The following is a 25636-nucleotide window of genomic DNA, read 5'->3' on the forward strand; positions in this document are numbered from 1 at the left end:
GAATCGGGGCTATGCTCTTTCCCTCATGTGGTTCCTTGCATCCTGGTCCTAGGAAGTGAGTTTAACACAGAAGAGCTACTGTTTTCTGGGCTGCGTTTTACCCATTGCTGCTGTCACAGGATGCTGGCTTAGGCCCAGTTCCCTCAGTGGATGGAGCCCTCTGCACAGAAGCACTGTCCCTGCCCGAAGGGACGGAACTCCAGATACCACCTGCCCCGCAACCAGACAGCCTGTCCATGGCCTCTGCAGAGCAGGTCTCCTATTTCCGATCGTCCTGGCGGCCAGGTGCTCTGCTGTCTCCTCCCTGTAGTGGCTGGTTTTTCTTGCCCTTGGTTTTAGCATCTGGCTTATGTAACCCCACTTACCCCCTTTGTCTCTCGTCTGCCAGGGGTCACGGGCATCAGCGGTCCAGGGAAGGAAGCAAAGCAAATGGAGAATGGCATGCTGGTGACAGACAATGCAGGGAAGCAACTGCAGAGGTAAGAGCGGGGAGGGCGGCCCCAACCCGAGGACCCTGCCCTGTCAGTGGGAGGACAAGTGGAGGGACAAAAGAAAGGCCTCGGCCCCCTGGGGTCCTGGAAGGCCTGGTCTTTCTGCCTCCCCTCCCAAATCCTCCAAAGACCTTGCTTTTCGGAGCATAGAGGCCCAAAGAAGGAATGTGGCATTCTTCTGCCAGGTGGCACGACACACACAGTCTTCATGATTTAACCATCTGTCCTCGCTTCTGACACTCATGTTCCCTACATGGTGTGAGTCTTTGCTCAGATCCCTTGGTGGGGCCTGGAAGGTTTAGGCTTTATGAAGCGGCATTCGATTTAAAACTGTCTCAAGGCCAGGTATGGTGGCTTATGCTTGTAATCTCAGCATTTTGGGAGGTTGAGGCAGAAGGATCGCTTGAGGCCAGGAGTTTGAGACCACACTGGGCAATACAGCAAGACCCCATCTCTACAAAAAAGGAAGTGTGTTTGTGTTTGATTATAGAGGGTTTCCTTAGATCCTCGGGGATTTATACCGTATGCAGTATGTTAACCATACTAGTTTTTAAAAATTGGCTAAGTTGGCCAGGCATGGTGGCTTACGCCTATAATCCCAGCATTTTGGGAGGCTGAGGTGGGTGGATCACCTGAGAACAGGAGTCCAAGACCAGCTTGGCCAACATGATGAAACCCTGTCTCTACCAAAGATAAAAAAATTAGCCAGGCATGGTGGTGCATGCCTGTAGTCCCAGCTACTCGGGAGGCTGAGGCATGAGAATCACTTGAACCTGGGAGGTGGAGGTTGCAGTGAGCTGAGATCGCACCATGGCACTGCAGCCTGGGTGACAGAGTGAGACTCCATCTCAAAAAACAAAAACAAACAAACAAAAAACCCCAGGAAACAGCAAAACAACAGCAACAACAAAACTTGACAAAGTCAGAGCTTAAACATACCTGACCCCAGAGATCTGAGAAAGGATCGTGGACCTGCAGTTGCTATAGGGATCAGGAGAGAGCAAAGACGACGCGGCCTCGCACTGTGCCTGGAACAGACAAACACTTGGTAGATGTCACTTTTGCCATTGTTATCATCTTACACAGCCTAAATTCTAGTGGGAGGCTCCAGACAGTGCATGAGTGTAGAAGGATATAAGATTTTCTGTCCAAGGTGTGTGACTTGTGAAGTCCTACGTCATGAAGCAGGAAGCCCCAGCTCCCCATCTGAATTCTAGATTCCATCCAGAGTTGGTTCTGATTCTTCCCTCTGCTCCCTGAAAACTCACTCTTGCTTTTGGCTTTGAGGGCCACTTCCTCCTCACTTGGCCTTAACCAAAGACCGTTGCACAGATCTCATGGGTACAGAAAGGTTACGCACCCCCAGGCCCTAGTTCAAAGAGGGGAGGTGCTGGAGGTTTATTCATCCTTCAGGAAGTATTTTCAGGGAACACAGTTCTGGGGCTGCAGGGATGACTCACATGGGGCTCCTGACCTCAGGTAGCTTGTAATCTTGTGCAGGAGATACGTAGGTAGAGGAAGGTATAGGAATTTCCACGGCAATAACCCACAGCTGTGTTTTGCATGGCCTCCATCATTTCTTTCTTTCTTTTTTTTTTATTTTTTTTATTTTTTGACATGGAGTCTCCCTCTGTCACCCAGGCTAGAGTACAGTGTGCACTGGCGCAGTCTCAGCCACTGAACACTAAAGGCGGGGGCAGTGCAATCTGTGATCATCTCTGGGGGTCTGTATAAAGCTGATGACCACTGATGTGGAAAAAGTGCTATTTTTTTTTTTTTTTTTTTAAATTTGAGGCAGGGTCTTACTCTGTCGCTGAGGCTGGAGTACAGTGGCGCAATCATGGCTCACTGCAACTTCTGTCTCTGAGATTCAAGCGATTCTCCTGCCTCAGTGTCCCGAGTAGCTGGGACTACGGGCACGTGCCACCCATGCCCGGCTAATTTTTGTATTTTTAGTAGAGACGGGGTTTCACCATGTTGGCCAGGCTAGTCTTGAACTCCTGGCCTCAAGTGATCCGCCCGCCTTGGCCTCCCAAAGTGCAGGGATTGCAGGTGGGAGCCACTGCACCTGGCCGAATAGTACTTTCTGAGTAACACGCTTCTCTGAAGGAGCAGCCAGTGCAAGTTCCCTCCCCAACCCCCGCCACATTTGTAAAACTAGAAAATTGAACTCGCTGGGTACTTTTCTCTGTGTTTTTCATCATGTGTTACATTTTGAATCTTTTTCATGTTTGAAAAATGATCTGTGATGCACCCTGTTTTATCTTTTATTGGCGGTTTGTTTGTTTGTTTTGAGATCAATTAGAATTGATCTAAAAAAAAAAGGCAAGCACGCACTTTTTGCCTATCATTGGTCATGGGCTTTTTGCAACCTCCCAGAGATCATCACAGTTCGCGTTTCCCACAGGTCTCCTTCCTGCCTGAGACACTGCCTTTCTCTGGGGACCTGGAACCCTGGGGAACGACATGGTGGGGTGTGGTGCACATGTGCACGTGTTCATATATATGTTTACATGTATGTGTATGGAAACACTCCATCTCTTATGCCATGGTTCAGACCCACAGTAGCAGCCCCAGCAGGGAGCCCTCCAACCCTGCCCGAGGCATCCGTGCCGTTGACACCCCTGTGCTTTGCTTCTCCAGACAGCTCAGCAGCTCCTCCTCCTACAGCGGGGACGTCAGCAGGCAACACAACAGCACCGCGGAACTGCAGAAAGATGGGGCCAAGAAGGAGGAGACGTGGAAGCTGATGGAGGCTGACAAGGCGCAGACAGGGCAGGTGAGATTCGCTCCTTAAATGATGATGGTGGCTGGAGTTTACAGAGCGCCCGCTGTGCACTGGCACTGTGCAGAGTGCCCTGTCTGTGTGAACTCACGTGTCCATCACAACACACCTCTGAAGTGCTGTTTACAGCACCGGAAACTGAGGCGGGAGAGGCTAAGTGATTGACCCAAGGTCACCGCTGGTCAGCGGCAGAACTGGGATTTGAACCCTGGCAGACTCCAAGGTTGATACTTGCAGTCTCTGCTCTACTGACTGCCTGAGCAGCTCAGGGGGTCTCATTAGCTAGAGGTGCTAAGCTGGATGCTTTAAATCAGGGCTTCCTGCAATGAGGGGTTCAGTTGTGCATGAGATGGTTTCCGGCTATGCACAGACACATTAAATGACAGATGAATGTTTCTTACATTTCTTTTTTTTTCTTTTCTTTTTTTTTTTGAAACAGAGTCTCACTCTGTCGCCATGGCTGGAGTGCAGTGGTGCAATCTCGGCTCACTACACCCTCTGCCTCCTCGGTTCAAGCAATTTTCCTGCTTCAGCCTCCTGAGTAGCTGGGATTACAAACACTCGCTACCTCGCCCAGCTAATTTTTGTGTTTTTAGTAGACACAGGGTTTCACCATGTTGGTCCGGCTGGCCTTGAACTCCTGACCTCAGGTGATCCACCCACGTTGGCCTCCCCAAGTGCTGGGATTAGAGGTGTGAGCACTGCGCCCTGCTTACTTTTCATTTCTCATTTGGTCCTAATGATTATGTCCCTGAGAAAGTCTCAGTTGGGTCCTACCCTGCCTTCAGTACCTAACAACCACTAGCCTCTCTTCGTAACAAGGAGACTGGGTTTTGAGCTCCTGTTTTATTGTTTTTAAAGATCGTCTATTTTGGGCAAATGTTAATAATTCTCCATTTGTGGTGGTGATCCAAAGTTTATTTTTAAAAATACATGTGGTTATGTTTTTTTTTTTTTAAAAAAAAGGGAATTGAATTTTTAAAGTAGGTAAAAAATAAGCATGCAGATAAAGAAAAACAAAAAAACCCATGAAAGGTGGTAGCGGGGGAGTGAGGTTGGGGCACCTTTTCTTAGATCCGCCCGGATGTGTCCAGAACTTCCCAGGACTGTCTGTTCCTGGGTTCTTAACTTATCATCACAGTCAGGACCATAACAAGGGGCAGAGGTGACTGTGGTGTCCTCTCCCGCCTTACACTTAGTGACCCTCCAGGAAGCCAAAGAAATTACCCCAAATCACAGGACATGGGAAGGAAGGGCCAGAGATGCCAGGCCCATTTAATGCTCACTTAACTCCGATTTTGTATTCAAGGAACACCAAAGCCAGAGGGCTTGTAACTTGTCAAAGTTGGACCAGGAGGGGAGCCAGGCACAACACGCTCATCATTTCTTTCTTTTTTTTTTTTTATTTGAGACGCTGGAGTGCCATGGCGCAATCTTAGCTCATTGCAACCTCTGCCTCCCGGGTTCAAGTGATTCTCCTGCCTCAGCCTCCCTAGTAACTGGGACTACAGGCATGCGCCACCATGCCCAGCTAATTTTTGTATTTTTGGTAGAGATGGGGTTTCACTATGTTGGCCAGGCTGGTCTCAAACTTCTGACCTCGTGATCCGCCCACCTCAGCCTCCCAAAATGCTGGTGCTGGGATTACAGGCGTGCGCCACTGTGCCTGGCCTTTTTTTTTTTTTTTTTAAATTTGTTTTCTTTCTTTTTTTTCTGAGACAGGGTCTGACTCTGTCACCCAGGATGGAGTGCAGTGGCACAATCATGGCTCACCGCAGCCTCCACCTCCCAGATTCAAGTGATTCTCCCACCTCAGCCACCCAAGTAGCTGGGACTACATGTGTGCACCACCATGCTTGACTAATTTTCTTTATTTTTTGTAGAGATGAGGTTTCACCCTGTTGCCCAGGCTGGTCTTGAACTCCTGGGCTCAAGTGACTTGCCTGCTTCCCAAAGTACTGGGATTACAGATGTGAGCCACCACACCTGGCCACACACTTGTCATTTGTGACCCCCGAGCCCTCCACTTTCCACTGCTCATGAGAAAGAGGTTCCCGAACGCTGCAGGCTAATTTCAGGGATGGCAGCAGTTTGGCTGCATATGATGAAGCCAAGTGGTGAAGTAAACACATTCTTAATTATGACCTGTCTCCTCACCCACATATTTCATTTTCCAGAATGGAAACTTGAAAACTCAAAAGGAAGCAATCAGTTACACACCAGACCTGTTATCTTTCACCTGTTACCTTTCAGCTAGACCGTAGGGTCAGATGATTCTTGTGTTTTTTTCTGGTGGGGGACAGGGCCTCACTGTGTCGCTCAGGCTGGAGTGCAGTGGTGTGACCAGTGTTCACTGCAGCCTTAAGCTTCTGGGTTCAGGAGATCCTCCTAGCTCAGCTTCCTGAGTACCTGGGACTATAGGGGTGGACCACCACACCTAGCTAATTTTAAAATTTTTTGTAGAGGCAGGCTCCTACTGTGTTTCCCAGCCTGGTCTCGAACTCCTGGGCTCAAGTGATTCTCCTGCCTTGGCCTCCCAAAGTGCTGGCATTATAGGTGTGAGCCACCGCGCCCAGTTTCCGGGTGATTTTTACGACCCAAAATTCAGCGTGAAAAGCTTGAAATGACAGTGAGCACAGACACGGGTAAAGATCGCTGGAATTTCTTGAAACCAAGCCACGTGATTTAGGCAAGGGCTGGCCTAAAGCAGAGTGCCCTGTCTGTCATGTCAGGAGGCTAGACTGATTTGCTTAACCCCGTGCTGGGCGCCACAGGGATTACAGGAGGGAAAGAAACTCCCACCTTCGCCTCCGGAGCGAGCTGGGCACTGGGAAGATGGGTGAGACGGTGTTCTGTGCTCAGAGGGAAAGGAGTTGGGGGAGGATGGCACAGTTGTGGTGTGGAGGTGATACTTGGCCTTGGTTGCCAGGCAACATGTCACACATTGCTTAAAGCTCATTGGTGGCTTCTGCTTTCTGTCAGTCTTGGCATAAAAGTTGGAATCCTGACCCGAATCTCCCATGCCATGTGTGGTCTGACTGCGACCCATTTCTTCAACCTCTTGTTCATTGCTGCTCCGTGATCTGGCTCCAGCCACCAGTGCCTTCTCTCAGTTCCCCAGCTGTGCTGTGTTCCCTCCTACCTCAGGGCTTTTGCACGTTCTGGTTCTGCCACCTTTTTTCCATTTTCAGATGGTTTAACTCCTTTTTTTTTTTTTTTCCTGGAGGCAGTGTCACCCAGGCTGGTGTGCAGTGGCGCAAGTTTGGCTCACTGCAGCCTCCGCCTCCGGGTTCAAATGACTGTTGTGCCTTAGCCTCCTCCTGAGTAGCTAGGACTGCAGGCACGTGCCTCATGTCCGACTGGTTTTTGTGTTTTTTGTAGAGACAAGGTTCCCTCATGTTGGCCAGGCTGGTCTCGGACTCCTGACCTCAGGTGAGCCACCGGCCTCAGCCTCCCAAAGTGCTGGGATTATAGGAATGAGCCACCCTGCCCAGCCAATACCCTTTATTGTTTTTATTTTTTAGAGACAGAGTCTCTCTGTGTCGCCCAGGCTGGAGTACAGTGGCACAATCTCGGCTCACTGCAACCTCCGCCTCCCAAGCTCAAACGATTCTCCTGCCTCAGCCTCCCGAGTAGCTGAGATTACATGTGCCTGCCAACAGGCCTGGCTAGTTTTTGTATTTTAGTAGGGAAGAGATTTCGTCATGTTGGCCAGGCTGGTCTCAAACTCCTGACCTCAGGTGATCCACCTGCCTCGGCCTCCTGAAGTGCTGGGATTACAGGCGTGAGCCGCTGCACCTGGCCTTGGTTTAACTCTTCAATATCACTTCCTTGAAGAACCCTCCCCCAATACCTCTCTAGACGGCATTAGGTCAGGATGTCCAATTTTATACTCACGTGGAATTGTGCGCCGTTTATGGCCCTTCTCTGTGATGATGCATTTATCTGGGATGATTTGATGGGAGCCTCTCTCACCACGCGACTGGAAGCTCCATGCATGAGGGCAGAGACCCTATTTTTTTTTTTTTTTCTTTTTGAGCTGGAGTCTCACTTGGTCACTCAGGCTGGAGTGCAGTGGGGCAATCTTGGCTCACTGCTGCAACCTCTGCCTCCTGGGTTAAAGCAATTCTCCTGCCTCAGGCTCACAATTAGCTGGGATGACAGGTGCCCACCACCACACCCGGCTAATTTTTTATATTTTCAGTAGAGGCGGGGTTTTACCATATTGGCCAGACTGGTCTCGAACTCTCTACCTCAGTTGATCTGCCCGTCTCAGCCTCCCAAAGTGTTGGGATTACACGTGTGAGCCACGGTGCCTGGCCCTCGACTTTGTTTACTGCTGACTTTGTCCAGTAGCTAAAGGGGAGGGTGTTCTAGGTAGGAGCAAAGACAGGCAGCTGGGTGGCGCAGTGCTGGTGAAGTCCCCGACCTTGTGGGGCTGGGGCTGGGGCTGGGTGCATGCGTGTGCTAAGCTGCCTTATCTCCCATGGTCTCCAGGTCAAACTTTCCGTGTACTGGGACTACATGAAGGCCATCGGACTCTTCATCTCCTTTCTCAGCATCTTCCTTTTCATATGTAACCATGTGGCCGCGCTGGCTTCCAACTACTGGCTCAGCCTCTGGACTGATGACCCCATAGTCAACGGGACCCAGGAGCACACGAAGGTCCGGCTGAGCGTCTATGGAGCCCTGGGCATTTCGCAAGGTGGGTGCCACTGTCTCCCACCCCGCCCGATTTGGGCCCCTGTTGTAACTTTGTCTAATTATAGAAATGGATCCTTAGTGTCCTCAGGGTTTTGTACACCCCAAACCAAGCCAAACCCAGAGGAACAGTAGCTGTCAGCCAGTAGACGCTCAGATATTTGTAGAGTCAGTGTTTGAGTGCTTTGTTCATATGGGCCTTGGTGGTAGATGGGAGGATTGCTCCAGTGTGCCCATTTTACAGATGAGGACAGTTGAGAACAGAGGCCACTGGAAGCACTGTGGGTTGGGAAGGACCCCCGTGACCCTATTTGCTTTGTAAGGGTGACAGAGCTTCTGTGAGGTCTCATTTGTGGACTTTTGCCTGCTGAATGAGGGCGGAAATTGGCTCATACTAGTAATTCCCAGTTATGGGCAGTGTTGTCCCCCAGGGATGTTTGACAATATCTGGAGATGCTTTTGGTTGTCAGAAGATTGAGAAACCTTGCTGTTGGCCAGGCATGGTGGCTCACACCTGTAGTCCCACAATTTGACAGGCTGAATTCAGAGGATCGCTTGAGGCCAGATGTTCAAGACTAGCCTGGGCAACATAGTGAGACCCTGTCTCTAGAAAAAATAGATAAATAAAAAAATAGGTAAATAAAATAAACCACAGGTGCACGTGGTGGTAGGCGCCTGTAGTCTCAGACACTTGGGCAGCTGAGGTCAGAAGATGGTGTGAACCCCGGAGTTTGAGCCTACAGTTCGACCTGTGATTGTACCACTGCACTCTAGCCTGGGTGACAGAGCAAGACCCTGTCTCAAAAAACAAACAAAAAAAACCCCTGCTCTATACCATTCTGTGTGGTTCTTTGGGAGTCCTCAAATGCAGCAGTGTTGATAATAACTGCTGGCGTTTACGGAGCATTTACTTGGTGCTTGGCTTTGTTCTAAACACCTCCACGTGTCTTAACTTATTTTATCCCTGCAGCAGTCCTGTGAGGTAGGAGTTAATATTTCCCCCATTTTGGAGATACAGAAATTGAGGCCCAGAGAGGTTGAGTGAGTTGCCAAAAGCCACACAGCTAATACATGGCAGCATTGGCATTGAACAAGGCAGTCTGGCTCAGGAGCTCACGCTGTTATCTGCTGTGCTATGCAGTATGTGAGCTGTGTTTGCAAATACACATGTATGGTCCATATGACATATTCACAGTAAATGGATAGTCCTGACACATTTGAGCACTTCCTGTATGCCAGGCACATTGCCAGGTGGGGACTTTACATTTCACAGTGCTCTGAGGTTAGCGTCATTGTCCCATTTTACAGATGAGGAAACGGAGAGATTCAGTGACCTATAGGAGGCCTCATAGCTGGTAAGTGGCAGAGATGGGATTTGGCAGCATTGGCTTCAGAGCCTGTCAATTGAGCCCCTGCCTATTGGGTGTCTTCCTATAAAGAGGCCGAGACAGAGGCCTCTGTTCCTAGGAGTTGCTGCTCTGGAACGCGCAGTGGCCTCCTGTGCGTTGTTTGAGAGAACCACCAGTATCTCAGTATCTCCAGGAGGCGGCTTTGGGAAGACCTGCTGATAGCAGAGCACACATGGATTTCCTGACTCGCTCAATCCCTACCCTCCCCTTTCCTTGCCGTTAGTGGAAAGGACTGTGGCCTACAAATTATAATTGAGAGAAGATAGAGAACAGAGAGGGTGTGGTATTACCTGAACTCACACAGCAACAATGTCTGTTTCAGAGCTGTGCTGTCTGGTGCAGTAGTTGTAAGACACAGGTGGCTATTTTAATTTCAATTGTTAAAATTAAATAAAGGCCAGGGACAATAGCTCACGCCTGTAATCCTAGTACTTTGGAAGTCCAAGGCAGGTGGATCGCTTAGTCCAGGGGTTCAAGACCAGCCTGGGCAACATGGCAAAACCCTGTCTCTACAAAAGTACAAAAATTCGCTGGGCATGGTGGCACATGCCTGTAATCCCTGCTACTCAGGAGGCTGAGGTGGGAGGATTGCTTGAGCCCAGGAGGTCGAGGCTTCTGTGAGCCATGATCACAGCCCTGTACTCCACCCTGGGTGACAGGATGAGAGAGACCCCCTCTCAGAAGAAAAATAAAATTAAAGATTTATTCGATGAGACTAGACAGGTTTCAAGTGCTCAGTAGCCATCATTTCCATCATTTCAGAAAATCATCTTAGATAACACTATTCTAAAGCAGTGATCCCCAGCCTTTTTGGCACTAGAGACGGGTTTCATGGAAAGGGTAGGGGATGATTTCGGGATGAAGTTGTTCCACCTTAGATCATCAGGCATTAGTTAGATTATCATAAGAAGCCCACAACCTAGGTCCCTTGCATGCACAGGTCACGGTAGGGTTTGTGCTACTAGGAGGATCTAATGCCACCGCTGAGCTCACAGGAGACAGAGCTCAGGTGGTGATATCAGCTCACTCGCCCACTGCTCACCTCCTGCTGTGGGGCCTGGTTCCTGGCAGGTCATGGACTGCTGCCAATCTGTGGCCCCGGGATCGGGGACCCCTGGTCTAGAGGAGTATGGCGTGTGGATTAAGAGCAGGCTGTCTGGATTAATATCCCAGTTCTGCCTCTGATAGGCACAGTATACTAAGGGCAAAGGCATTCACCTATCTGGACTTCAGTTTTCTTATCTGTAAATTGGGTAGTAATAGAAGTTATTCGGAGTCATCATAAAAATTAGTTACATGTAAAACCCAGCACAGTGCTTAGCACATAGGAAGTACCCTCTGAATAATAGCCACCACCACTATCATCATCATCATCATCATCCTCATCATTATTATTATTATTTTGTTTTTGAGATGGAGTCTCACTGTGTCGCCCATGTTGGAATGGAGTGATGCAGTCTCAGCTCACTGCAACGTCCACCTCCCAGATTCAAGCGATTCCCTTGCCTCATCCTCCCGAGTAGCTGGGATTACAGGCGCCTGCCACCGTGCCTGGTTAATTTTTGTATTTTTAGTGGAGGTGGGGTTTCACTGTGTCAGCCAGGTTGGTCTCGATCTCCTGACCTCAAGTGATCCACCCGCCTTGGCCTCCCAAAGTGCTGGGATTACAGGTGTGAGCCCCCATGCATGGCTCATCATTATTATCATTGTTAGAAGTTGGGAGTCCAGGCCTGCCTCATCCGCACAGCCACTCCTCCCTGCAGTGCCTGGTCAGCTCTCCCTCCGCATTGTGGAGTTTAACTCCAAGTGTCTGCAGGGATCGCCGTGTTTGGCTACTCCATGGCCGTGTCCATCGGGGGCATCTTGGCTTCCCGCTGTCTGCACGTGGACCTGCTGCACAGCATCCTGCGGTCACCCATGAGCTTCTTTGAGCGGACCCCCAGTGGGAACCTGGTAAACCGCTTCTCCAAGGAGCTGGACACGGTGGACTCCATGATCCCGGAGGTCATCAAGATGTTCATGGGCTCCCTGTTCAACGTTATCGGTGCCTGCATCGTTATCCTGCTGGCCACGCCCATCGCCGCGATCATCATCCCACCCCTTGGCCTCATCTACTTCTTCGTCCAGGTAAGGGGTGAAGTCTTAGTGTTCAGGACAAGCCCTACTGTGCATTATACACCAGTGTTACCTAAAGCCTCGTTTTATCTCACTGTGTCCCCAGTGTGATGCTTTTGAAGCTTGTAGGTTTGTTTTTGTCAGTTTCAAATACCTAAATTGTTTTTTTGCTCACAATAACAAAATGCCCTTTTTTCCTAAGTTTTATTTTTCCACCTGTCAGTTCAAAAAGGAAACAAAACCTATCGCTGTAAAGACAACTTCATTATTAAAATTTCTTTTTTTTTTTTTTTTTGAGACAGAGTCTTGCTCTGTCACCCAGGCTGGAGTGCAGTGGCGCAATCTTGGCTTACTGCAACCTCCACCTCCCAGTTCAAGTGATTCCCCTGCCTCAGCCTCCCGAGTTAACAGGCGCGATCCACCACGGCCGGCTAATTTTTGCATTTTTGGTAGAGATGGGGTTTCACCAGTGTTGACCAGGCTGGTCTCAAACTCCTGACCTCAGGTGATCTACCCACGTCGACCTCCCAAAGTGTTGGGATTACAGGTGTGAGCCACTGTGCCCAGCCTAAAATTTCTTCAAGTATAAAATTCTTTAGTTCCTAAGCCTCCTGCAGGAGACAGGAACTAAAGAAAAAACATGAATAATAGCAACTTAAATAAGACAGACGTTTCTTTTTCTCTGTCATAATAGAAATTTAGAGGTAGGCTGTTCAGGGCTGGTATGGCAGCTTCATGAGTTAAATATCCCAGATACCTGCTTTTATTTAAACATTTTAATAATCTTACCATATTTATACAAGCCTTTCATTCTTAAGTTGGCCTCATGGTCCAAGGTTGCTGCTGGAGCTCCAGCCATTATATCTATATTTCAGTCAGTGAGACCAAGGAAGGGAAGTAGGACAAGGGAGCATATGGGTGCTGAATCAGCACTACTCCCTTATCTACAGGCACACATTTTAAGACCCCTCCTAATGGATGCCTGAAACCGCAGATAGTATTGAATCCTACGTATACTGTTTTTTTTCCTGTACATACATACCTATGATAAAGTTTCATTTATAAATTTGGCATAATAAGAGATTAATAGCAGTAATTTATAATAAAATAGAGCAATTATAACAATATGCCAGTATCACTACTCCTGCACTTTAGAGGCATTATTATTATTATTATTATTATTTTTTTTGAGACAGAGTCTAGCTCTGTCCTCCAGGCTGGAGTGCAGTGATGGAATCTCGGTTCACTGCAACATCCACCTCCCGGGTTCAAGTAATTCTCTTGCCTCAGCCTCCCAAGTAGCTGGGATTACAGGCATGAGCCACGCCCAGCTAGTTTTTGTATTTTTAGTAGAGACGGGGTTTCACCATGTTGGCCAGGCTGGTCTCAAACTCCTGACCCCAAGTGATCCGCCCGTCTCAGCCTCCCAAAGTGCTGGGATTACAGGCATGAGCCACTGCGCCCAGCCAGGAGCGTTACTGAGTAAATTTGGGTTACTTACACATAAGCCCTACAGTACCATGGCAGTCAGTCTGATAACTGATATGACTGTTAAGTGACTAAACTGGCAGGGAGGGTCTGCAGCGTGGATCTGCTGGACAAAGGGATAATTCACACCCCAGATGGGACTGGGGGAGATTTCATCACACTACTCAGAAGGGTGCACAATTTAAAACTTACACATTATTTATTTCTGAAATTTTTCATTTATTTCATTTCATTTACTGTTTTTCTATCGCAGTTGACCGTGGATAACCAAAACCATGTGTATTAGTTTATCCTCATGCTGCTGTGAAGAAATACTCAGTACTGGGTAATTTATTGAGGAAAGAGATGTGATTAACTCACAGTTCCGCACGGCTGAGGAGGCCATGGCAGAAGGAGGACATGGCACAAGGAGAAGCAAACATGTCCTCCTTCACATGGCGGCAGGAGGAAGAATGAGGGCGCCACGAAGTCAGGGAGCTCCCTTATAAAACCATCAGATCTTGTGAGAACTCACTATCATGAGAACAGGTTGGGGGAAACTGCCCCTATGATTCAGTTATCTCCAGCTGGTCCCTCCGATGACACATGGGGATTAACGGAACTACAATTCAGGATGAGATGTGGGTGGGGACACAGCCAAACCATATAGCCGTGGACAGTGAAACCTTGGATCAGAGGGACACCTGTACATATAATTGTCCAGAACTTAGTCGTGGGACCACCTCTATTCACAAGGGACCCTGGGAAGTGTCATGTTTCAGCTGGGCACATAGCACTTCCCAACAAGAAGTTTCTGTTGGGCCTGGGCGTGGTGGCTCACGCCTGTAGTTCTAGCCCTTTGGGAGGCTGAGGCGGTTGGATCACCTGAAGTCAGGAGTTTGAGACCAGCCTGAACAATATGATGAAACCCTGTCTCTACTAAAAATAGAAAAATTAGCCAGGTGTGATGGTATGTGCCTGTAATCCCAGCTACTCGGAAGGCTGAGACAGGAGATTGCTTGAACCCGGGAGGCGGAGGTTGCAGTGAGTCAAGATTGCACCACTGCACTCCAGCCTGGGTGACAGAGCGAGACTCTGTCTCAGAAAAATAAAGAAGTTTCTGTTGGAAAGAAGGAGAAATTGTGTAGGCAGTCAGTCGTCTCTGCTGCATCCCTTCTGCAGAAACGGTTATATGTTCTTTGTTCTGTAAACACATGTGGTTTCTTAGCATATCGCAGGATAGATCATGTTTTCAATTGACAGGTGGAACATCTTGCTACGTGGGAGAGCTAAGAGTGCAACCTCAAGTCTGTCCAGTTCCCAAACTGTGCCGTTACTTACCCCTAAAAGATTAACTGCAGCACGGTTGCCAGTAGGGATGGGTTGTTTAGATGGGAGCGTTCCAGCTGCAAAGCAAAACAAGAGTAAGAAACCATGAGGTATGGCATATCTCAAACCATGCTGCACAGCTGTTCAGGTGGCATCCAGGGGGCCTTGGTTCAGTCAGCTGGCCCCTGCGCACCACCACACTGTGGCCCAATGATTGATGAGAACAAACAGTGATGGAATCAGAGAGTAGGTCTGGTTCCTGGAGTCTCATTATATCCCCTTGAAATTGGTGCCAGCCTTTTTTTTTTTTTTTTTGCATTTACTAAAAATGTTATCTATGTTCATACGCCAGCTGGAAAATTTCCTGAAAGACTCAAAAAGAAGACTCCAAAACAGTCCAAATGCAATGTTGAGGGCAACTTAAATGTCTGCCAATAGCAGGACCTTGGGGACACCGTGGAGCGATGTGGCTTTGAGCAGGGGTACACAGTGGAACAATGTGGCTTTGAGCAGGGATAATTAGAAGACACAGCTGTTGGAGCACCAAGGATTTTATTTTTCAACAACAAAGGAAATGATCTCAGCAAAGGACCAAGTTGTATGTGTGCTGTCTTCACTGAGATAAAATGTATAATGTGTGTGGGCAGGACTGGAAGGGAGGTGGATACATGAAAACATCATCTTTTTAAGGGTCAAGATTATAGGATAGTAAATTTTTTAATGGCTTTTGGCTAAACGTACATTTATCCTCTCACCAAGCAGTCTCATTCTTAAGTGTATATGGAAAAAAAAAAAAAAAAAAGCAAAGACAGTGCTTAGAATGTTCTCAGCATCTTGATTCATAATCGCCGCAAACTGGAAACAGCTCAAATGTCCGTTAACAGGACTGTGGAGAAATAAATTGTGATATAATTATACATTCTATGGCCGAGTAGTAAAAAGGAATGGAATGCTAATACACAACAATTTGGGTTTATCTCACAGATAATTATAGTGATCAAAAGAAGCCAGACGCAAGAGAGTAGGTACTTTGAGATTTCATTTACATGAAGTTTGGTCGGGTGAGGTGGCTTATGCCTGTTATCTCAGCACTTTGGGAGGCCGAGGCGGGAGGATCGCTTGGGCGCAGGAGTTCGAGACCAGCCTGAGCAAAATGGGAAAACCTGATCTCTACCAAAAATACAAAAATTAGCTGGGTGTGGTGGCATGCACCTGTAGTCCCACCTACTTGGGAGGCTGAGGTGGAAGGGTCACTTGAGCCTGGGAGGTGAAGGTTGCAGTGAGCTGACATTGTGCCACTGCACTTCAGCCTTGGTGACAGAGCAAGTTGTCTCAAAAAAACATCAGATCGGCGGGGCAGGTGGATCACCTGAGGTCAGGAGTTTGAGACCAGCCTGGCCAACATGGTGAAACTCCATCTCTACTAAAAATACAAAAATTAGCCAGGTGCGGTGGTGGGCGCCTGCAATCCCAGCTACTCAGGAGGCTGAGGCAGGAGAATTGCTTGAACCTGGGAGGCAGAGGTTGCAATGAGCCAAGATTATGCCACTGCATTCCAGCCTGGGTGACACAGCAAGACTCTGTCTTAAAAACTAAAAAAATAATCAGATCATTCCTGAACAAATATTCATCTCAGGTTAGATTTTTCCAGTAAATAAGGTTCAGAGGCAGTGGCAAATGGAGGAAATTGAACAGGTAACACCTTTCAGAGTGATTTGCATCTGGACTGTTCAGAAGGCAAGCCAATGAGAGAGGAAGGAGATGTGGTCCAGGGTAAGATGGGGCAGAACCACCTGGGCCTTCAGCCGTGCAGAGGGATCTGGATTTCACGGGAGGCGGTGGGAACAACTGGAGAAGAAATTATATCTGATCCATATTCCAGGAATTGGCGGAACAGCTATTCTGAGACTGCGTGGGGTTGTGTGGTGCCTGGGTTCACTTACAGAGCTTCTAGGGCCCCAGGAGGCTCTCCATCTGTGGTTCCAATTAACGCCTGTGCCGCCACCCAGAAAGAAGCTGCCAACCACAGAGGCCTCGTAAAAGCCACCTGCTGCTGTTGATGCTCTCTGTTGGACTCTGCCCCAAAGCAGCCCAGTACACCTGGCGCAGGGCAGGACGCAGGGAGGCTGAGTTCCTAGCAACCCTGTATTAGTTTTCCCAGCTCTGCTGTCGATAAGCAATTGTAGGCACCTTTTGGAATCGGGAACCCTGAGCTCACCAGTTTCTTTTGCATAGATGAGAAAACCTAGTCTAGGAGAGTGCGGTGTCCTCAAATGGCTAGTGCAGCCTCTGATCCACAGCTCCATAAAGCTTCCAGAGGGTGGCTGGCTTTTGTTCTGAATCTAATGACACTTAGCAGGCGGCTCTTGGTGCCTGGCACTGGCTGAATGCACAGGTTGGGGCAGGCAGAGCAGATGAGGCATCTCCCGGCGAGGGTGGGTGGAGCTGCTTGTGAAACGTATCATCGTAGCCCAGGAGCTGGGACACTGAAGCCCGGAGATGGTGCTCATGTTGGAGGATGGGAAGGGCTTCCCTAGGAAGTGACATTTGTGCTACCATCTGCTGGGTGATGAGGAATGGCCTGGATGGGACAGGAATGGTGGTGGAGACAGGTGGCCTGTGTACAGGAAAGGAAGAGGGGAGAGTTACAGGACAAGATGAGTTGAGGGAAGCATGGTTGGCAACTCTAAGAGCACTGGGAGGCCATCGAAGGAGGAGGGTGACGAGATTGACCTCATCTTCATGGGCATCTCAGCTGGGCTGAGTGTGCCAGAACCAGCCATTGCAGGGACACAGTCACCCCTGAGGGGATGTGATCAACAGGTGGAATTCTGTCACTTAATAACGGTAGTCACCAGCTAACTGAGTGCTTACTGTTAGGTCAAACTATATGAAATTGCTAATATTCATTTCTTATCTACAGAAACAGCCATTTCTTACGGTTCAACCTAATATTACCAGGCACTGTGCTTAGTGACATCATGTATATCTATATGATTTATGAAATAATGTATGCACGCAAATACACATCACATGTAAGACTGTAATTCTTACATGTCACCCTCACAATGACCCTGTGAAGCAAGCCTTGTGAGTTTTTTTTTTTTAATAATTTTTTATTTTTGTAGAGATGGCGTTTTGCCATGTGCCTGGGCTGATCTCAAGCTCCTGACCTCAAGTGATCTCCCGCCTCTGCCTCCTGAAGTGCGGGTGTTACAGGCATGAGCCACCACACCTGGCCAAGCAAGCCTTGTTGTTCCCATTTTACAGATGAGGAAACTGAGGCTTAGAGAAATAAAGTGTTAGCCGTGTTTATATTGCCAGTCAGTAGTTGAGTCAGGATTTGAACTGAGGTCTCGTTGACCTCAAAGCCTATGCCCAAAACCACACTGCTGGTTCCAGAAAGCCCTGGAGGTGAAAGGCTTCAGAGAGGCAGTACAGGGTAGTGGTTAGCCCTTTGCAGTCCAGATGTCCTGGATTTGAATCCCAGCTCTGCCCCTTGCTAGTCACGTCACCTTGGGGGGGAGATTAACTAGCTTCTTTGTGCCTTAGTTTACTCATCATTTGTAGGAATGAGCACCTCATAGGTTTTTTGTGAGGATTGAATGAACTGATGTTTGTAAAAATGCTTAGAACTATGCCTGGGGCAGTGGTCTTTGCATAAGCATGAGCTATTAATCGTCACTGTCCTTGTCATTGGTGGTGCTATCCCTGTGCTTCACCAGGTGCATGGGCACCCTTGTGAGAGCAGCCTGGCTCTAACATTTTGCTTCCTGGAGGTATCGGTGATGTCTAGACTTTGTCCAGCACAACCCTGCCCTGGGAGGATGGGATGAGGGAACCTTCATCAACTCCCCGCATCTGTTCTCTACTCCAGAGGTTCTACGTGGCCTCCTCCCGGCAGCTGAAGCGCCTCGAGTCCGTCAGCCGCTCCCCAGTCTATTCCCATTTCAACGAGACCTTGCTGGGGGTCAGCATCATTCGAGCCTTCGAGGAGCAGGAGCGCTTCATTCACCAGAGTGACCTGAAGGTGGACGAGAACCAGAAGGCCTATTACCCTAGCATCGTGGCCAACAGGTGGGCATGGTGGGCCCACAGGAGGAGGCGGAGGAGGCCGCCTTAGCACCTTGTGCCTTTGCCTCGATCTCTTCCTCGTATCTTCAGCTGGGTACAAAGCCAAACCTGGGCCTTTGCAGAAAGGGTGGAGAGGCTTGATGAGCGCAGAGGACTGATGAATCATTAAGGGTAGACAGCAGCACTGTAGACATGTAGTGCCCGGGGCATTTACGTGCAGGGACACAGTTGTTCTGGAGTCAGAAAGCCGTGCAGGTGCTTCCCATTAACTGTCGTCCTAGTGACGCAAGACTGTCAGCGACAGGCTCTGCTATTGAGAATCTTCATGCTGCTGTTCCTCTCTGGGGGTGGTCATGCACCCCTGGGTGAAGTGTGTCAGAAGCAATTTACTAATACTAAACTGAACCATATGAGATTGTCATCTTGTGGGCCAGATGTCATGGCTCACGCCTATAATCTCAGTACTTTGGGAGGCTGAGGCAGGAGGATCCCTTAAGGCCAGAGATTCCAGGCCAGCCTGGGCAACATAGCAAGACCCCCATCTCTCTTAAAAAAAAAAAAAAAGGGGCGGGCGCAGTGGCTCAAGCCTGTAATCCCAGCATTTTTGGGAGGCCGAGGCGGGCAGATCACAAGGTCAGGAGATCGAGACCATCCTGGCTAACCCAGTGAAACTCTGTCTCTACTAAAAAATATAAAAAACTAGCCGGGCGAGGTGGCGGGCTCCTGTAGTCCCAGCTACTCGGGAGGCTGAGGCAGGAGAATGGCATAAACCCGGGAGGCAGAGCTTGCAGTGAACTGAGATCTGGCCACTGCACTCCAGCCTGGGCGACAGAGCGAGACTCAGTCTCAAAAAAAAAAAAGTAGCCTGTCATGGTGGTGTGTGCCTGTAGTCCTAGCTTCTCGAGAGGCTGAGGCTGGAGGATTGTTTGAGCCCAGGAGTTCAAAGATGCATTGAGCTATGATTGCACCACTGCACTCCAGCCTGGGCGACAGAATGAGATCCTGTCTCTGGAAAAACAAAAAAAGGAGATGGGGGTGGGAGATTGACACCTTGCGGATCACAGATAATAGCATCAATCCAGAAGAGGCAGAAGTTTGCTAATTATTTGCTGAATTTAGAGAAGTGTCTGACTTACCCCTAAAATAGCATCTCTCTTACCCATTTGCATCCTGATAGACTTTTCTGAAAAAGTGACAACACCCCAGAGCTGTCCCACAACCATTAGCCCATCTTACACACTCTAATCCCAAGTATAAACCTGGGTGGGCCAACCCTGAATGACTAGAGACCTTGACTTCCCTTGCAGAATTTGTAGGGAGTTTGTCACAGTCTGGCTGTGTCTGCCGGAGTAGTAAGGATCAATCACATGGTTCATACGGGCTGCAATGGAGAAAAGATCAACACCCCATCTTCCTAGAATGCTTTATATTAGAACATTAAAGTAATAGTTACAGTGCTATATGATATCATACGAAGCCTAGTTTAAACAAATAAGGTGGCCAGGCGCGGTGGCTCACGTCTGTAATCCCAGCACTTTGGGAGGCCAAGGCGGGTGGATCACCTGAAGTCAGGAGTTCGAGACGAGCCTGGTCAACATGGTAAAACTCCGTCTATATTAAAAATGCAAAAAAATTAGCTGGGCATGGTTGTGGGTGCCTGTAGTCCCAACTACTTGGGAGGCTGAGGCAGAATAATCACTTGAACCCAGGAGGCAGAGGTTTCGGTGAGCCAAGTCTGTGCCATTGCACTCCAGCCTGGGCAACAAGAGCAAAACTCCATCTCAAAAAATAATAGAATAGCACAGGAGAGAAGAGAAGAATAAAATAAAAAGTAAAATAAAATAGTTCTGATGCTACGTGATACCATACGTAACCTAACTTTAAACAAATAAGATGACCGGGCACAGTGTTCACATCTGTAATCCCAGCACTTTGAGTGGCCAAGGTAGGAGGGTCGCTTGAGACCAAGAGTTTGAGACCAGCCTGGGCACTATAGGGAGACCCTGTCCCTGAAAAAAAAGAAAAAAATAAACAAAAAAAAAGCCAGGTGTGGTGGTGTGGGCCTGTAGTCCCAGCTACTCAGGCTGAGGCAGGGGGATCACTTGAACCTGGAAGGTTGAGGCTGCAATAAGCTGTGATCATGTCATCCACAGTCCAGCCTGGATGACAGAGCAAGACCCCATCTCAAAAAAACAAAACGACAGAAAACAAGATTTCCGTGTCTATTTTAAAGGATAAAATAGTGTATTTTCACATTTTGAAATGAAGAGTCTGGGTTTGGGAACGTTACAGTGATGTTTACTCGTGCTCGTTACCCACCGCCCTCTCAGATCTGTCTCGTAGCAAGAGACTGTTATTTTCTACTTGTTTTTAGCCAAAAGGCTGAGAAATAATGATGGTTATTTTTAAATCACTGGTGTCTCTTACAGTTGATGTCTTCTTAGTATTTAGGAATTTCCAGGACGTCTTTGTTATTGTTGTTGTTAATGCATTATGTGTGTGTGTGTGTATATACATACATATACGTGTATATATGTGTGTGTATATATGTGTATATATGTGTGTGTATATATACACTGTGTACATATATATACACACATACGCACACACACAGAGAGAGATCATTACAGGCGTTAGCCAATGCGCCCTGCCTATATGTATATATTTTAAAGACTTGAATGAGAAAAAAGTTGGTTTTTAAAAAGGCAAGCTTCAGATTCCAGGGAAGATTGCCTCTGTAGAGCTGTGTTTTAATCCATGGGTTTGCCAGATTCATGAAGATTTACTGGCATCGTGCCCTTTCGGCCCTCCCTCCTCTGCACCCATTGTGCATGTTTTGAAAAAGCAGTGCCAGGAAGGACTCTCTGGAACTATTGCGGAGTTACTTGAGTTAGCAAAGAATCCCCTTCTGCCCCCAAGAACTGTAAGCCGAGTCTCTGTAAAGCTGACTCCACGCCTGTTTGTTTGCCTGTGTGTCTTGGCGCAGGTGGCTGGCCGTGCGGTTGGAGTGTGTGGGCAACTGCATCGTTCTGTTTGCTGCCCTGTTCGCGGTGATCTCCAGGCACAGCCTTAGTGCTGGCTTGGTGGGTCTCTCAGTGTCTTACTCATTGCAGGTAAGAGGGGATGCTCGTGACTGGATTATTAAAGTCTGTTAATGGGGGAGCTAGTTGTCCTTTTCTTTGGATTCCAACTCCAACAGCAATGGGGGAGAGGAACGTGAGAGGCATGGAGTTTCAGGAGTGGGTACAGCGCCTGGTGACTAACTAGAGCAGGAGAGGGATTTGACATGAGTCCAGTATTTCCCCCATTAGTCACAGAGATTCCTTGGTGGCCCAAGAGGATACCTTCAGCTACGAGGGGAATGCTTTTAAAACTATGAATTTCCCTCTAAGAACTGCTTTAGCTGCATCTCACGAATGGTGATACATTGTGTTTTCATATTGTCACCTGGTTAAAAATATTTTCCAGTTTCTTATTACTTCTGTGACCCATGAGTTATTTTGGTAACGTGGTATGTGCTTAGGAGATAGCAATGTGGCAGGCCTGGGTGATGGCTGTAGCTGGGTTTGTTAATTTCTGTACCTTTCTTACCTGTTTCATAATTCATAACTTTTTTTTTTTTTTTTTTTTTTTGGAGACAGAGTCTCACTTTGTTGCCGAGGCTGGAATGCAGTGGCATGATCTTGGCTCACTGCAACCTCTGCCTCCTGAGTTCAAGTGATTCTCCTGCCTCAGCTCCCCAGATAGCTGGGGTTACAGGCATGCGTCACCACGGCTGGCTAATTTTGTATTTTTAGTAGCAACTGATGGGGTTTTGCCATGTTGGCCAGGCTGGTCTCAAACCCCTGGCCTCCGGTGATCTGCCCGCCTCGGCCTCCGATAATTCATTCTTGTTGAAAATAATTTGTTTCCTGTTATCTCAGTGGAAAAAGAAAGGAAAAGAAAAGAAAAATATGCCTGCTCACTCTAGAAATGCCACGTGACTCTTCCACTCGCAGGTCACCACGTACTTGAACTGGCTGGTTCGGATGTCATCTGAGATGGAAACCAACATCGTGGCCGTGGAGAGACTCAAGGAGTATTCAGAGACCGAGAAGGAGGTAGGCAGGCCCCTGGTCTTCGGTGTAGCTTTACCCCAAGGAGATCTCTGAGCGCTATCCTGTGCACCTCTGCCTCTGAGCAGGGGGGTGAGCTGGACACCCCACCAGGTGGAAGTGCATCTTACGCTTGTCCAGTCTTTTTGCAGCACTTACTTAGAGCTCAGTGTTAGGGTGAAAATAATTTACCGGCTTTCCCCAAGATTTGGGGTATCCATATACAAGACTGTGGGATGCTGTCAGGGCATTCAGAAGGTATTCACATTGTGAAGGAGGTCCCCCTCTAGTTCTCTTTCGTAACTTTGAACGGTATCACAGAGAAAGTCGGTCTGGTGCTAGCAGGTCTTTAACACCTTAGCAATTGAGATGATCTCCCTTCAACAGACAGATAAACAGCAGCCTTCACACTTACAGCCTCAACAGGACGGCCTCTGTCTATCAGAAATAACCTCTGTTGTTTGTTATGTATTTGGCTTTTTTGTATGTGAGATGGAGTCTCACTGTTGCCCAGGCTGGAGTGCAGAAGTGTGATCTCGGCTCACTGCAACCTCCGCCTCCCAGGTTCAAGTAATTCTCCTGCCTCAGCCTCCGAAATAGCTGGGATTACAGGTGCCTGCCATCATGCCTGGCTAATTTTTGTATTTTTAGTAGAGATGGGGTTTCACTAAGTTGGCCAGGCTGGTCTCAAACTCTTGACCTCAGGTGATCCGCCTGCCTCAGCCTCCCAAAGTGCTGGGATTACAGGCTTGAGCCACTGCACTTGCCCTATTATGTATTTGTATGGGGGACTCCTGTTACGGAAAATACTACTACTATTCCATTTGTGATTGTAATAAATGTTTCTCTTAAGTGAGTTGAGAAATGAAGCCTAAGTGACTTGATGAAGCATATTAAAACAACAAGAGAATGAGTCCATGCATACTACACGAATGATGTAGCCGGGAACTGACCAAAGTTTGGGAAACCCTGCAGTGATTTAACCCCAGCCCCCTTTTTAATAGATGGAGAAACAGGGAACCTGGGGAGGCACGATGGCTGATCCAAGGTCCCACATGGCTTGGTAGAACAGCTGGGACTGGGACCTGTGCCTTCAGTCTTTGATGTCGCGTTGCACTTAATAACTGCCTTCTTAGGCCCTGAACACCAGCACGAGTAGGAACAGCAGTGATAATCACAGTAATGCCTGGCGACACCCCCACCCCCACCAGTAATGATAACAGGGACTCACGGAGTGCCTTGTAGAATGTCAGAGCCAGACCTAAACGTTTAACACAGAGTAATATGCTCAATCTTTATCCTGCCCTATGATTGATTTCTGAGACACGGTCTCACGCTTGCCCAGGCTGGAGTGTGGCACGATCTCACTCGCTGCCTCCCAGGGTCAAGTGATTCTCCTACCTCTGCCTCCTGAGTGTCTGGTACCACAGGCGCACGCCATCACGCCCACTGATTTTTGTATTTTTAGTAGAGATGGGGTTTTGCCATGTTGCCCAGACCGGTCTCGATCTCCTGAGCTCAAGTGATCTTCCTGCCTTGGCCTCCCAAAGTGCTGGGATTACAAGCGAGAGCCACCATGCTTGGCCCAGCCCTATGATTTAGGTGCTGTTATTACCCCAATTTTACAGGTGAGGAAACTGAGACAAAAAGGTGAAGTTATTTGTCTAAGATCACATTGCTGGTAAATGGCAGACTTAGGCATTGAGCCTGTGCCTTCTCGGAGACCCTGTCCAGTGCCATGGGGGTCATGCTACACTGCTTCCTGAGGAGATGCCCCTTGGGAGTGAGACCAAGGCCTCTGCAAGGTCTGTCCTGAGGAATTCACAGAGGTGACCTCAACCCACTCCTTTAACAGTCTAGCTGGGTGAACCGGTCCTGTGTCACGGGTGAGCATTGTAAGAATGGCGTGAGTGCCCCCCTGAGGAACCAAGGGTGCATTACACCAGCAGCTTCCAACTTGACACTGAATTTATATAATTCATTTACAGGGCATTTCATTTAGGTTTGGTTTGGCTTTTTTTTTTTTTATATGGAATTTTGCTTTTTTTGCCCAAGCTGGAATGCAGTGGCACGATCTTGGCTCACTGCAACCTCCACCTCCTGGATTCAAGTGATTCTCCTGCCTCAGCCTCCCAAGTACCTGGGATTACAAGCACCTGCCATCCCGCCCAGCTAACTTATTTCATTAGTTTTTATAATAGCCTCATTGATACGTGAATTTCACATGCCGCGCAATTCATCTAGTTAAAGCATGCAGTTTGATTGAATTCAGTTTTGTTTTTTTGTTTGTTCGATACTGAGTCTGGCTTTAGGCTGGAGTGCAGTGGTATGATCTCAGCTCACTGCAACCTCCACCTCCTGGGTTCAAGCGATTCTCAGCCTCCTGAGTAGCTGGAATTACAGGCAATTTTTGTATTTTTAGTAGAGACGGGATTTCATCCTGTTGGCCCAGCTGGTGTCGGACTCCTGACCTCGTGATCCACCCGCCTCAGCCTCCCAAAGTGCTGGGATCACAGGTGTCAGCCACCACGCCCGTCCTGAGTTCAGTTTCCAAAAGCATTTTACTTTTGACTGACTTTTATATTTTTAGAATGAGTGTGTTTGACAAACCCAAGAGAAAGTAATCGTCCTCATTAGTCCTACCACTATTCTGTATTTACATGTATTTTTATATACAGATAGAAAGCTCCATATACTTCTCTCCATTACCCTCACTGTGTTGTTATAGCATGTCCCCTTCAATTATGTACATAAATTATAAAATAGAGATATGCTTGTTATTTTAAAAAAGAAAAAATCAATACAGGGCTGGACACAGTGGCCCACACCTGTAATCCCAGCACTTTGAGAGGCCAAGGTGGGTTGGTCACTTGAAGCCAGGAGTTCAAGACCAGTCTGGCCAACATGGTGAATCCCGTCTCTACTAAAAATACAAAAATTAGCCGGGCATGGTGGTGGGTGCCTGTAATCCCAGCTACTTGGGAGGCTGAGGTGGGAGGATCGCTGGAACCCAGGAGGTGGAGGTTGCAGTGAGCTGAGGTCATATCACTACACTCCAGCCTGGGTGACAGAGCAAGACTGTCTCAAAAAAAAAAAACCCCAAAAAATCAGTTTATGGCAGAGAATGAAAGTTGGTTCCTGTTGCCAGGCACGTTGGCTCATGCCTGTAAT

General features: G+C 48.2%; 1 protein-coding gene across 1 annotated transcript in view; it reads left to right on the forward strand.

The window, feature by feature from the left end:
- The window catches only part of ABCC1 (ATP binding cassette subfamily C member 1 (ABCC1 blood group)), a 192634-nt gene that overhangs the window by 152836 nt on the left and 14162 nt on the right, over positions 1-25636 (forward strand). Inside the window, exons 20-26 of the mRNA XM_007986551.3 lie at positions 389-479; positions 3135-3270; positions 7774-7981; positions 11203-11513; positions 18175-18374; positions 21358-21484; positions 22370-22471. Of these exons, the coding sequence (XP_007984742.3) occupies positions 389-479; positions 3135-3270; positions 7774-7981; positions 11203-11513; positions 18175-18374; positions 21358-21484; positions 22370-22471 (1175 nt within the window). The remainder of the gene's footprint in view (positions 1-388; positions 480-3134; positions 3271-7773; positions 7982-11202; positions 11514-18174; positions 18375-21357; positions 21485-22369; positions 22472-25636) is intronic.

The sequence above is a fragment of the Chlorocebus sabaeus genome, chromosome 5 (assembly GCF_047675955.1).
Source record: "Chlorocebus sabaeus isolate Y175 chromosome 5, mChlSab1.0.hap1, whole genome shotgun sequence".
NCBI lineage: Eukaryota > Metazoa > Chordata > Mammalia > Primates > Cercopithecidae > Chlorocebus > Chlorocebus sabaeus.